The 13,421-nt window shown below is 47.7% G+C and overlaps 1 protein-coding gene across 1 annotated transcript in view; it reads right to left on the bottom strand.

Moving 5' to 3' along the window:
* ADSS2 (adenylosuccinate synthase 2) overlaps positions 1-2,274 on the bottom strand; it is a 40,164-nt gene extending 37,890 nt beyond the window's left edge. The window contains exon 1 of the mRNA XM_082675373.1: positions 2,022-2,274. Coding sequence (XP_082531499.1) covers positions 2,022-2,204 — 183 coding nt within the window. The 5' untranslated portion in view covers positions 2,205-2,274. The remainder of the gene's footprint in view (positions 1-2,021) is intronic.
* Between the last annotated feature and the right edge of the window lie 11,147 nt (positions 2,275-13,421).

The following is a 13,421-nucleotide window of genomic DNA, read 5'->3' as shown; positions in this document are numbered from 1 at the left end:
AAGTCTGCTCATATGTTTCTTCTCTAACTTCAGCTAACATTTTGTTTGTTTGTTTGTTTGTTTGTTTGTTTTGCGGCGCGCGGGCCTCTCACTGTTGCGGTCTCTCCCGTTGCGGAGCACAGGCTCCGGACACGCAGGCTCAGCGGCCATGGCTCACGGGCCCAGCCGCTCCGCGGCATGTGGGATCTTCCCAGACCGGGGCACGAACCCGTGTCCCCTGCATCGGCAGACGGACTCTCAACTACTGCGCCACCAGGGAAGCCCTCAGCTAACATTTTAAAGCCAAACTTGGCTCCTTCTCCGTCACTTCTCTCTAGACTTTCCAAGGGCATCAGATCAGATTGGTCCATGACCTCCTTCAAGATTACTTTTTACAGTAACACAGTAGCACCTTCTCCAATCAACAAACTAATTCTACTACGTTTCAAAGGGATGTTAAAACTGAGGATCTTCCAGAATAAAGGCAAAATGGTCACATTCCCAAAACCTTCTTACAAGCCATAATGTAGCTGATTCCGAGCACTACTATTTCTGTGTAAGGAAGATGTCAGAAATGACAGTGAAGTAAATAAACAGGTCTCAGCCTCTCTCCCCTCCTACCCAGAAAGAGTTAGGTATATTTTCATACTTCTTTCCCCACAGCACAGCCAGATCTGATTTTAAGACAAAAGGAAGGTGAAGGCCAGCCTTCTGGAGCAGCTCCTAAGGCAGTGTGAGGCAACCCCTTTAGGGGTGTTATTAAGTAAGGTATGCGTGTTGCCAGAGGGGTGGAGGAATAGAAGGCTGGAAGGGAGGTGCTGGTGGTGGTGCTAGTGGTAATACTAAGAGGCAACTGGTGCAACAGCTGTCTTAACCAAGGAACGGGCAGGATGGATTTTTGCACGCAAAAAACAAGATTTTTATTTAACTTTTGATGTGCCTACGATTACCTTTTCTCCATGCTCAAATGGTACTCAATTTTAGGTAGAAAACTTCCAATCAAGTGGGCCTATGAACTTGTTAGAATGTACACAGCATCATCATATTGTGCCAGGTAAGTTCATGAAGAAGAAACATTCTTGCAACCTAAACAGGCAGTGGTTAACTTCAGATATTACACTACCATTCGTTTTGAAAGTAGTTATTGCTCAACTATTTCGAATTTTAAAATTGGTAACAGTTATCTAAGAGCCTTTACAAAGGCCTAGCCTCTAGGCTGCTTCAAAGCAAACGACAAATAGGAAGAAAGCTTACAGTGAAAACCACGTGTCTCCCGGTAGGAAGTACCTTATCATTCCATTTCCCGAAAGTTCACTCTAGATGTGAGCGTAACACTGTAAATATTTCTAAATACTAGATTTGACACTCGTGTATTTCACTTGCCTCAATCGTAAAAGAGCTGGGTGGGATTCCCACCTCTGGGACCAACATGTAAAATTAATCTCCCCTTAGTATACCGGGTACCGAGTAAAAAAACCGGGGACACTAAACAGTCATCAAACAGCCCTAAGCCCCGGAGGTGGGTTCTCATGTCAACAAAGTGGCCCGGAGGTGGCAAAGCTCTGCAAGCTCGGGGCCTGCAGGTGGGGAAGTGGTGAGTCTGGATTTCAGGGCGTTTCGGCCCACTTGGTCTCCCTGAGCGGATGGGTGATGATGGGGAAGGTTTTGCGGCCCCGTAGGGTCTCCGCCCGGAGTCGCCAGCAGGCCTCGGGCGGTAGCTCCTCAAATTCGAACAGTAACCCACCTCCACCCCGGCCTCAGTCCTGGGTTTGAGCACTTGTCCCCAGACCGAGAACTGCAACTCCCCAGGCATCGCGCATCTCAAAGGCTCCCCGTCAAGCCGCATCTTCCTCCTGGGCCACCCCGAGCCCTCAGCCCAAGGCCCCAGGGCAGGGGTCTCCGACCTCCCGCCATTTCTCCACGTCGCCGCAGCTCATAATAAAAGGAAAGAACCTCAAGGTGACACCTTATTTTGGACGGTGAATGCGAGTTCTGGGCCCGAGCTCAGGGGCCGGCTTCCCATCAGAGCCCGGCCGCCTCACCTGGCAGCGGCACACGATGTCTGCGTCCTGCGCCAGCAGATCCACCACCTTCCCCTTGCCTTCGTCGCCCCACTGCGCGCCGAGCACCACCGTCACCCGGTTCCCTCCGGGCCGCGCCCTGGGGCGGCCGCAGTCGCCGTTGGGCAAGGAGGATGCCGCCGGGTTGGTCTCTGCGAACGCCATGGCTCCAGAGACGCGAGGAGAGTCCGAAGGGGACGCGGGCGGGCAGGAGTGCGCGAACTGAACTGCTCTGCGGCCGCCAGCCACATGCGGAGGAAGAAGGAGCCAGAGCCAACCCGCCCCCGCCCCGCCTGCAGGGTCGCCACCCTCCCGCCAGGCCCGCCCCGCGCTCCCGCCGCCCTCGGCGCGGGGGGAATCAGGACCTCCCGGAGGACGCCGGCCTCGGCAGCACCGCCCCTCAGGGAAAGACCACGCCCCTTCCACGGCCGGGCGCGCCCCTCCAGGGCGAACCGGGCGAGCGGAAAGGGGCGGGGGCGGGGCTTCGAGCGCGCTTCAGCCTCAACGCCCCGCCCACCCGCCCGTCCTCCCGCTTTTCAAACTGGAGAGGCGGGGAGGTGTGTGCCTGTGCGTCAGACTACAACTCCCGGCAGCGCTCTGGCGGAAGCGACGTATATCAGTGATTTGGTGTCTGCCATCTGCACGTTTCAGTCTCTGAAAATGTTCATATTTAAATAATTTTTAATTTGTTTTTATTAAGGGATGAGATAGTGTGTACAAAATACAAAGGGTGCAATTTCAAAATACAAATGGGATGAAATTGAAACGTACTATAGATTTATAATTTGGAAAGTAAAGCTCTGGAAGTAAGAACAGAGATGGGAACAGGCAAACTCGAAAGTAAAGCAGTAATGTAGAGGACATTAGGCCTGAAAATGTAGAGAACACGTAGAGTCCTATACCTTCTCATTTTACATATTAGTAACAGAAGTTCAGAGAGAAGGAATGAATTGCCCATGTCATACAATATATGCCGAATACTATAATACACTTTTAATTCCCACAACCATATGAGGTAGGTAATACTATCTTATCCTTATTTTACAGGGTTTAAAAGTTAGTGAACTTCCTCCAGTGAGGGATGAATTGGTACCTAGATGGTCTGAGTCCAGAGCCCAGGTCCTTTCTGTAGTGTTTAGTGTTTCAGTTGTCGCTAGATTCCCAAGTATACTGTGAAAATAAATTAGGCTCATTTTAAGTGGAGTCAGGAAGCCCCAACGGGGTAGCTGTCGTGCAGGTACCATTCCTAGCAGATTGCATAACCAGAGGAACAAGGAAGATAAGAATATTACTCTTCTTCTGGGATAAGGGAAGACATTTTTCACACAGGAATTTTATCTCCTACTTTTTAAAAAAAGAAGGCAGATTCCTCCCTGCCCCAGCAACAATGCTCTAACCTTTGAAATCTTTTTGCCACTTTAGTTAAATGAATAAATATTATTTTATAATGATCTGTGATCCAATTTAGTCATGTCCAAAATTTTTGATATTTTTTAAAAACTTCCCAAGAATCAAACTATAAATGAAGTCTTTTTGACCTTAAACTAACTTTGGGATTTTTTTGGAGGGCCTCTGGAGCATCTTGAAGGATCTGTTCTCTCTCTTTATTAAAAAGGAGATATTAAACTAATTAGGCTTATTTGGGAAATTACATGGGAAGCATTGTCAAATAAATAATACTAAGCCTTCTTTACATTGCATCTGTATATGTCATAAATGTTTCAGAAATTATGACATTCCTAGAAATCTTGATATGTTCTGGTGTATTATCATTCATAATTCTAGTTATTATCTTAAAATGTGTGTCATAGAACTTACCAAATTCCCATGTCAATTCCATAATAATGGACTCTTATTGGATCTTTAATAACAGACATTTAAGTCTTTTGTCATTCACAGAGAGTTACTGTTTTACTCTGATGCTTTACAAGAATATTCCTATAAAAATGCTTCGTCTTCAAGGAGATTCCTGGAAAAGACCCTAACAAATACTCTAGAACAGGGGTCCCCAACCCCCCCAGGCTGCACAGTGGGAGGTGAGCGGCAGGGGAGCCTGCGAAACTTCATCTGCCGCTCCCCATTGCTCACGTTACCGCCTGAAGCATCCTCCCCACCCAACCCTGGTCCATGAGAAAAAAATTGTCTTCCACAAAACCAGTCCCTGGTGCCAAAAAGGTTGGGGACCACTGCTCTAGAATGCAGGTTTCTGATAACTTTAAGTTCATAACACTGAACTGGGTAAAAGTTTCTAAAACTTTAATGGAAAATTGATTGATTCATAAAGCTGCTAACCCAAGATCAAGATCAACAAGATTTACAGGAGGCTGAATGAACAAATGAGGATGATTATAATTTTTATGATTTTTTACGCTAGTTCCCTAATGTTTTACTTTTCTGAATGAAGTCTTTTTGAGGATGATTATAATTTTTATGACTTCTTATGTTAGTCCCCTAATGTTTACTTTTCCAGATTTAAGGAAACGTTTTCTCTTAAGCATCTGTGACTTACAGCAATTGTAAACAAAGATGAAATATTTATCTTTTCCTACCTGATCCTTCCAGAATTCGGAAGCTCTTAAATATTTTTTCCTGACAGTACAGTTAGTTATTTACTTGAATTCAGTGAGAACCTGTTCTTCTTATAATAGGATACAATTGGAAATACTGACTACATTGCCAAGGCTTTGACTGGAATGTAATATTTGAGAGCTACATAGACTCAGATATGACCAATTTTAAGGAACTTCTTGGAAAAATAAGCCTGGTACCTTGCTTGTAAGTTTCCAGCAAAGTAACCTTAAAAAGAGTTTATATGGTCAATCACTATTCTTACTGCATTTATGTAAATAATCAAGCCAAATTTAATACAAACAAATTAGTTTTACTATGATTACTTTTGATAAAAGGGGGATAGTTATGGAGAGAGAAATTATGTTTGCACCTTTGTAGATATTAGATTCTTGTCTTGTTAATTTTCTTTAAGGTTTTGTTATATATCTATAAGCTGGACAGGATCCTAAAGTCTTGTTTCCCTAATATCTGACTACAAATCTCCAAACTAATGTTTCCAATTTTCTCCAACCCTTCTGATTTGGAATCAATAAGAACAAAGGTTGCCTTTGAATTTCCTTGGAAAGGACTGCACCAAGGTCCCCCTCACTACCCAGATGCAACAAAACATCAAAGAGACTCAAACCTTGGGTAAACATCTCACCGCTAAAGAAGATTCCACCTGGCATCCCATCCTATAAAAAGCACTGGAGACTGCTGAATCAAACTGATCAGGAATTGAAGGAAACTGCTGAAGGACACATCTTTCTTCCCAAAATGACTGGACCAGGCCTGTGTACCTTTTTCCTCTATTACTTCTTGCCTTATCCTCTCCCTCTTCTTGGAAAGACAGTGCTCTTATCTGCATTTTCAATCTGTTACAAAAGGGGGACACTTACCTAATTGTTGTGTTTGCCACCAGAAACTTCAATCCATTCATGACAATGGTGACCCTTTAGTCCATCCGGTAACAAATTTTTTCGCTTGTCCCAAGTGCTACTGCTAATTTCACTCGGCAACCCCTTGGCATCAGCTACAGATTAAGATGTTTGAAGCCTTCCATTGGCCCACTCCATTAAGCCTCCTTAAAAGAGAACTTCCAGGAGGCCTACCTGACTCTGAGTTTGCCTCCAAAGGGAGAGCCTTTCTCCTCTGGGTCGGAATAAGTTCCAGTGAATGCATGATTAAAAATCTTTCCGAACATTAGGAGAGCTAGTCAATTCCACAGCCAAAGCAATAGCAACCTAACAAGGATCACTTGACTCATTAGCTAAAGTACCAATAGTTTTGGAAAATCGCATAGCCCTTGATTACCTACTTGCTGAACAAGAAGGCATTTTTTTCAATAGCAAATACCACCAGTTACACATAGTTAAATGCCTCTGGAGAGACAAAAACTCAATTATACAAGATCAGGGAACTAGTCCACTGGTTACACAAATTTCACCTGATCACCCCCACCCTCTTTTTTTAACCTATTTAGCATTACTTTCAGATTTAGGCTCCTGGTGCAGAACCATCATGCAAACTGAACTTGTCTTATTACTTTAACTGTGCTTTGCATAATCATTTTAAGCTTTGTGCCCCTGAAATCTTTGTAAAAATGACATATACCCAATGTAACTGAACAGGACCCTATGGGGCCTTTTGAGGACAGACCCCCTCACCCCCACACACACACTCTCCCTGGCATGTCCTCCACCTGCCTCTCATCTGTAGGAAAACTTTAGCCTCTTAGGTCTTCCCTGAGTTCCAAAGAATAAATTTAATCAAAGAAGTGAGAAAATGCATAAAGAAAGGAAAACACTCAAGCAAGACAAAATAATAATAGTAGCCATTAAACAAAGTCAAGGGCCTTTAGTTCCTCCTCAAGGGCTATAGCTAATATTCTGAGCCATATCCTTTGACCTATTTTGCAGATAATGAAATCCCCACCAGGTGGGGATTAACTTCTGCTGCCCACAAGCACATAGACCCCAGACCATTTGGGAACCAGAAGGTTGATGATGTTGACTCCCAATTACCTCACTACCAACCAATCAGAAGAATGTCCATGAGTTGAGCATGCACCCCACAACTCCCCTCCATCACCCTATCTTTAAAGACCTTTTCCTGAAAGCCATCAGGAAGTTCGGGTCTATTAAGCATTAGCTGCCTGGACTCCTTGCTTGGTGCTCTGCAATAAGCACTGCACTTTCCTTCATCACAACCTGTTGTCTGTAGATTGGCTTTACTGTGCATGGGTGAGTGGATCCAAGTTTGTTTCAGTAACACAAAAAGGGTGATACTAGCTCAGCACTTTAAAATGATCTCCAGTGTTTATGGCCTTGATAAGATAAAGACTTTAGATGGGAAATGCCTGAGAGTTATCCCTCCTACTTTTCTTTTTCCCTCAAATGTGGCCTCAGTGGTTTCCAGTCTGCACTTTCCCTCCAACGTGGGGCAGGACAACCAGGAAAGCTCCTTCCTGGAGGGACAAAATCTCTAAATGCGGAAAAGGTACGCAGGCCTCTCACTGCTGTGGCCTCCCCCGCTGCGGATCACAGGCTCCAGACGCACAGGCTCAGCAGCCATGGCTCACAGGCCCAGCCGCTCCGCAGCATGAACAGGATCCTCCCAGACCGGGGCATGAACCCGTGTTCCCTGCATCAGCAGGCGGACTCCCAACCACTGCACCACCAGGGAAGCCTGGAAAACCAGACTCTTGATCAGCAATGCTTTCAAAGAAAGATGGTGATCAAAGAGGGAAATGTGAAAATGAAAGAAACCTCATCTTAAATGGAGTCAGGAAGCCCTAAAGAGGGAGCTCTCACCCACCTGCCACTTGTTGCAGCCTGCATAACCAGCGGCAAGAAGGAACAATGTTACTTTTCTTCTGGTATAAGGGAGGACGTTTTTCACAGAGCAGTTTTATCTCCTGCTTTCAAGAAAAAGGAAGATCCTTCCCTGACCCAGCAACAATGCACTAACCACCACTTGCAGCCAATGAGAAACTGCCACAACCTCAGACTCTGGCTCTTCTCCAATGAACTTTCGTTCAAAACAACCCTAGCAATTTCTTCCTAAAACCTAATAAAAGCAAGTCCCTCTCCTTTGTTCTCTGGAGTTGCCCATGATTCACCATAGCTTGCCTGTCCTGAATTGCAATTCTCTACTACTCCCAAATAAACCCATTTTGCTGGTAAAATAACTGGTTGTTTTATTTTTCAGGTCGACAGGTGATATAGATAAAAGGAGAAGGAAAAGTTAAAAATAAAAATCTAGGGAATTCCCTGGCAGTCCAGTGATTAGGACTCAGCACTTCCACTGCTGGGGACCCAGGTTCAATCCCTGGTTGAGAACCTCAGGGCCCAAAACAAACAACAACAACAACAACAAAAAATAAGTCTAAACTTGGAAGCAGTTTAGATAATAGAAATAAATCCAAATACCTTGTAAAAGGACTAATTTTAATTGGTATGATATAAAGAAGCATATTTACATCAAGAGAGGAGGGTTTGTGTAATTTCAATAACACTAGGATGTCACTGTTTCAAATGTATTTATAATCTCTTGGTTAGAGTGCACTCTATTCAGTGGAGTGGTGGAAGGACGTTTTTAACTGGTCAGCTCTACTAGAGGGTGGAATGGATGCCTAATCAGGAGAGACAAGGAAGAGAGATGGTCTTGAGTTTGACTTTTTGAGTTTATGGCCAAGTAGCTTCATTTTAATCATTGATATGCCCACCTTCAGTAGGACACAACATTTGAGTTTTGTTTGGGGCAGTGACAGGCAATGAATAACCATGTCTTAGCTTTGTATATATGAGGGTTTTCAAAATACTGATACTTACTTGAATATTCACGCACACACTCGCATCTTATCCCTTGACCAGAGGCATCCACTTTAGAGCTGGCAGCCCCATAAAACCCAAGGGTTGAGACCAAAGAATACTTTTCAGAGTTTGAAAGTTAACCTTGCACCCTGGACTTAAACCACTTTTGCCACCTCAGCATTAAGTTTAAAAATATTTCAGGATACTTTCAAATGACATGGCTAGAGTCTTGTGGAAAAACAGCTGCAGGAATGCAGGGGGCACTGGCGAGTGACACAGTAACTTTAAGTCTTCGTGTGCTCTATCACCAGAAAGTCATTTACAGCTGCAGGTCTTCTAAGGCAAGAATTCAAGTCTCCAGGCCTGACCCGCATAAGCTGGGTGCAGTCACCTTTCCACCAGAAAGTGAGACTAGGAGATGACAGATGCTTGGCTTCCTCTGCAATGTGCTGCACAAATAGTAAGGGTAATCATTGTGGTGTGCCCAATCATTTTATAAAGCCAAGCACTAATTAACCCTCCCAAATTAGGAAATGGAATAATTTTTATGTTACGTATTTAGAAGTAAAACCTCATTTTAGACAGCTGACAAACAGCTTGGAGAGAGGGAAAATGTGTGTATGCCCTTTAGTGTGGAAAAATAGCAAACCACCTCCGGGATGGGGGACATAGGAGCAACATCTATGTACTGCCTAAAATGCTGCTCTGATCACATCACTCTTCTGATCAAAGACCCTCAATGGTTCCCCAGAGTCAGTGGAATTATGTGCAAATGCTTCAGAGTAGCATTCAAGACCCTAGCCTGCTTTTTCATCTCCACCACACAAGGCCTCTTGGATCTGCTTCAGCCAGCCTGGACCCCTTGCTCTTTTGGAAATCTGAGACACCTGAACAGAAACAGTTGCCCCACCCCCACCCCACCCCCACCCCAGTCAAGGGTAATACTTCAATTACCTGCACCTGCGGTGCTCTCGCCCACACCTGTCTGCCCGCCCCTCCCCCACCCTAGCCACATTTTGTCCCTCCTTCGAACCTCCCAGCACCTGGTTCTCATTACAGCATCTCTCTTTCTCTGGTGTTTGTGGACCTCAAATCTGCATCGCCCTCCAAAGTTTATGCGCTTTTCCCACCAGGTCCGCGGTGTTGCCCGGGTAAAGACCGAAAACAAAAGCAGAATGAGGCATCCCCTGAAAGCTTCAACTTTTCAGACCCAGCATACACCACCAGGGAAGAGGGTCAAGCTGGCCGGAGGACTCGAATCCCTGAGGCTTTCTCTCCCTTGGGCTTTGCAAACCTCCCAGTGGCCGGCCAAGGCGGAGATATTTCGCAGGCGGCCGCCCAGTAGCGGAGAGACGGGCGGGCGCGGGTGGGGGCCTGGCAGCGAGAGAGGCGCGCGGGGCCTGGCAGCGAGAGAGGTGCCCCCTCCCAACTGGAGCCCGGCTAAGGGGCAAGGCCGGCGGCTCGGCCGGGACTCTAAGCCGCAGGGTGGGGTGCGGCTGGGGACTCGTGGCGCGCCCGCCCTCCAGGGGCCCTCCGCAGCTTCCACCTCTCCGAGAGACCACGGTGAGGGGACGCCGGCATCCCGGGCGCGGGGGGGAGACTTGGCGGCGACTGTGGGCTGCGCGGAAAGGCCGGGCGGACGGGGCGTCGGAGCCCGGCTGTTCTCCGCGCCTTCCCTTCGGCGTGGCGGGACACCCGGGTCCGTGCGTTTCCCCAGCCGCGGGCGGGGGGCGGTGCTGCCTGCCTCGGACACCACGCCCGTTCGGGGGCGGGGACCGGGACGGTGGGGAGCCTCCAGCAGGTTCGCTCGGGTTCTGAGGCTGGGTGGCCGGACTCGAGCCAGAGGTCTAAGGCGCATGACGTTTGGTCCGTACCTGACCAGGGGTGTCAGTGAATTTTGTCCCACCTCTGTCCTGTTGCGGTGCCCAAGGACGCTAAGTCCCTCAGTTAAAAGGGAGAAGTCAGGGTGTGTACACAGACCCCGGCGCCTCCCGGGAATCTCGGGATCCCCACCTCTGGGCAGAACCCCTGTGGAGGCTCTGAGGCTGTCTTGGAGGACAGTTCCTAACTAAACTGAACTGTGAAACTGTTGCCGATGTTCTAGAAGATCCCCTCTGCATCTGGGAAGGTCTAGACTGGACTGGGTTGAAGGACCAGAAGCCGGGAGAGTCTGTCCATCACAGGAGTTACCTCAATGAGGAGAGTGGACGGGTGAGGTGAGTTTTCTGCTTTCATTGTGACCCTTAAGCAATTATCTGGATTAACCCATCTGTACTCAGGGGGCCAGGACAAGTGTCCAGAGTAGGTGCATATCCCCCCAAAAGTGGAGGGTGCAGATGAGCTTTCAAAGCGCTCTAACTCCAGAGTCTGTGCCTCCGTTAAGCCACAGACCTGAACTCCAACTTCTGCCCGCTTCAGGGTGTGGAGGACACCAAGTCCCGGCCTTGGAGACTCGTTCTCCTAGGGGTCTAGGGCTAGAAGCTCCAGGGTGCCCTATCTTGGCATGCGGGGGCTCTGCGCCTTCTAGAATCATCCCAGCCAGCAAGACAGGGCACTAGGCAGTGGGGTTTGGCTGCTTGGTATTGACTTTCTCTAGAAGATCTAGGCTTTAGCCATCTTTGTTCTCAAGCCCTGGGTAAATGAAGAGAAAATGAGGGCCTTAAAGTGTGGGAAGGCCTGGAAAGGGAACCCAGTAAAGGGAACCAGGTAATGCACTGCTAGGCTTCAGGCTCCAGGGAGGACAGATAAAGGGGTGCTCCCAGGGAAGTCTTTTAAAGCCCCTGGCCCTCCGCAGACCGTGCCACAGCCCTGCTTCCCTCTAGAGCATGAGTGTATCTCTATCCCTGTGGGCCAGGCTGGGGTGCAGATGGGTAGTGCCTACTGGGAGCTCTACTGCCTGGAGCACAACATCCAACCCAGTGGCACTGTGCCCAGCAACAAGGCACTGGGGAGCTGCACTGACCCCTTTCAACACCATCAGTAAGACAGGGCTGGCAAGCACGTGTCTGGGACTGTCTTTGTGGACCTGGAGCCTTCTGTCATAGGTGAGTGGGCACTTGGTGGGTTCCCCACCCCCAGCCCATATTTTTGCCATCTCCCAAATCAGCTGGGAGCTCTGCTTAGGGGAAAAGCTCTTGGAATGCAGGCAGTCACCAGCCAAGAACAACAATAAGGTCTGTTGCTTTTGTCTAGACTGTCTTCAGGAGGGGTCCTGCGGGCTTCCTGTGCTGAGAGGGAGATGAGTCAGAGAGCTCTGCCTGGGAAACCACTAGATGTTTGAGTCAGGGGTCAGGCCTAGAAAGAAGACTACAGAAAAGAGTGGATATTAAAGCAGAAACTTTAAACTTCCCTTTCCCTACCCTCAGGCTCTCAGGGATAACATTGCCTAAGGAACTGGGTGCTGAGTTTAACTGAAATGGGCCCCTTAATAGGATGTGGACCTGTGTGAACTTGGCTGTTTTTGGCTCTCAAGGGGTTCTCTGCTTCCTCCTTTCTGCGTCTGGATTTCCTCGGTTTCTTGTTCCTGAAAATGTCACCCCTCCCCCATCTTCCTACAGACGTTGTTATAGATGTTGAACTGTGGTCTGGGTTTTCTGCATTAGTCTGTGTTCTTATTCCAATCAAAAGTCAAATGAGATTCCCCTGAACACACCCCTGATTCCTTACTAAGCAGAATGAAGTGGCTATGATGAGAGGGAAGGGACTGTAAAAGGGACCCCCTAACTTTCCCCCTCACAGCCCAGGTAGGACTGGGCTTTACAAGTGGGCCTCAGGCCCTGATCTTCAGTTCTACGTAGGGGAGCTCAGCAGGAAAGGTCCTAGTGCCTGTGTGGAGGAGACCTTTCCTCCGCACAGGATGGGGTTAGAACTGGCAGGTATAGGCAGCTCTTCTACCCTGAGCAGCTGATATCTGGCGAGGAAGAGGCTGCCAGCAACTCTGCCCAAGGCCACTACACTGTGGGGAAGGAGATCCTCGATCTGGTGCTGGAGTGGATCCAAAAACTGGTGAGCAGACCAAGTGCCCTTGGCACCTGGGAGGCTGGACTTGTGTGGAAGAAAGGGGAACCACAGGCCTATGGCTAGTGCTGGTTCCTCTGGCCTGTCTGTCCACTTGCTTCCTCTAGGGGGAGCTGCGTGTCCTGGGTGTGGATCTAGGGTTAGAAGTCTGAGTAACTTGCTCTGCCCTGAGCCTGTGGACTCTGGCTTCTGCCCTGCTGGTTGTTGCTTTGCCACGCCTGATTGTCTGATCCAAACCTTTTTTGATTTTTGATCCATCTCTAGCCCCAGCAGGTGGGAGGAAGCTGCCTCAGAAGCTCGGCTTGTTGTTCTTGGACTCCTTAACAGGGCTTTCCAGCTGGGAGAGGCTCCTCTTAGCTTTTAGCCACTTTTCCAGTTTATCCTATCCCTTGCCTGAGGCCGGGAGAGCCAGGACCAAGGCCAGCTAGGAGCCAGTATTTTGGCACTGGCCCTCTAAAGGGATTGTCCAGACATACTCTCTGCTGCTCAAAGACTGAGGACTTGCGGGTGACCTGAGGAATGGGATTCTGTGTGAAAATATGACAAAGCACCCCTTTAAGCTTAGACCTTTCTTAAAAAGGAGAATTTCTTTTAGTTGTCAATTTACATAAAGCCTACTTATTTTATTTTTTGCTTTTAAAAATTTTTATTGTACATAATGTATATTTATTGTATATAATATATATAATTGTATATGACATATTAGTTTCAGGTATAGGACATAATGATTTGATATATGTAATATTGCAAATGAAGAACTTTTATATTGTTACTACTCATGTGTCTGGTATAGTCTGACGCTTTTCTAGTCCAAGGAACAACTACATCAGAATCACCAAGGGTACTTGTTAAACCTTCAGGTTCCTGGGTTCCAGTCTGAGGTGGGGCCTGGATACCACCACCACCAGCCCCAGTCCCACTCTCCTGCGACTAGGTGGCAGAGCTACAAAGCTGAGAGGGCTCAGCTCTCTGACTACAGATCCGATGTCCACCTGACCCT

This window comes from Grampus griseus (genome assembly GCF_964374135.1).
Source record: "Grampus griseus genome assembly, chromosome: 1".
Lineage (NCBI taxonomy): Eukaryota > Metazoa > Chordata > Mammalia > Artiodactyla > Delphinidae > Grampus > Grampus griseus.
The sequence above is the reverse complement of the archived record's forward strand: the minus strand, read 5'-3'. Positions and strand labels throughout refer to the sequence as shown.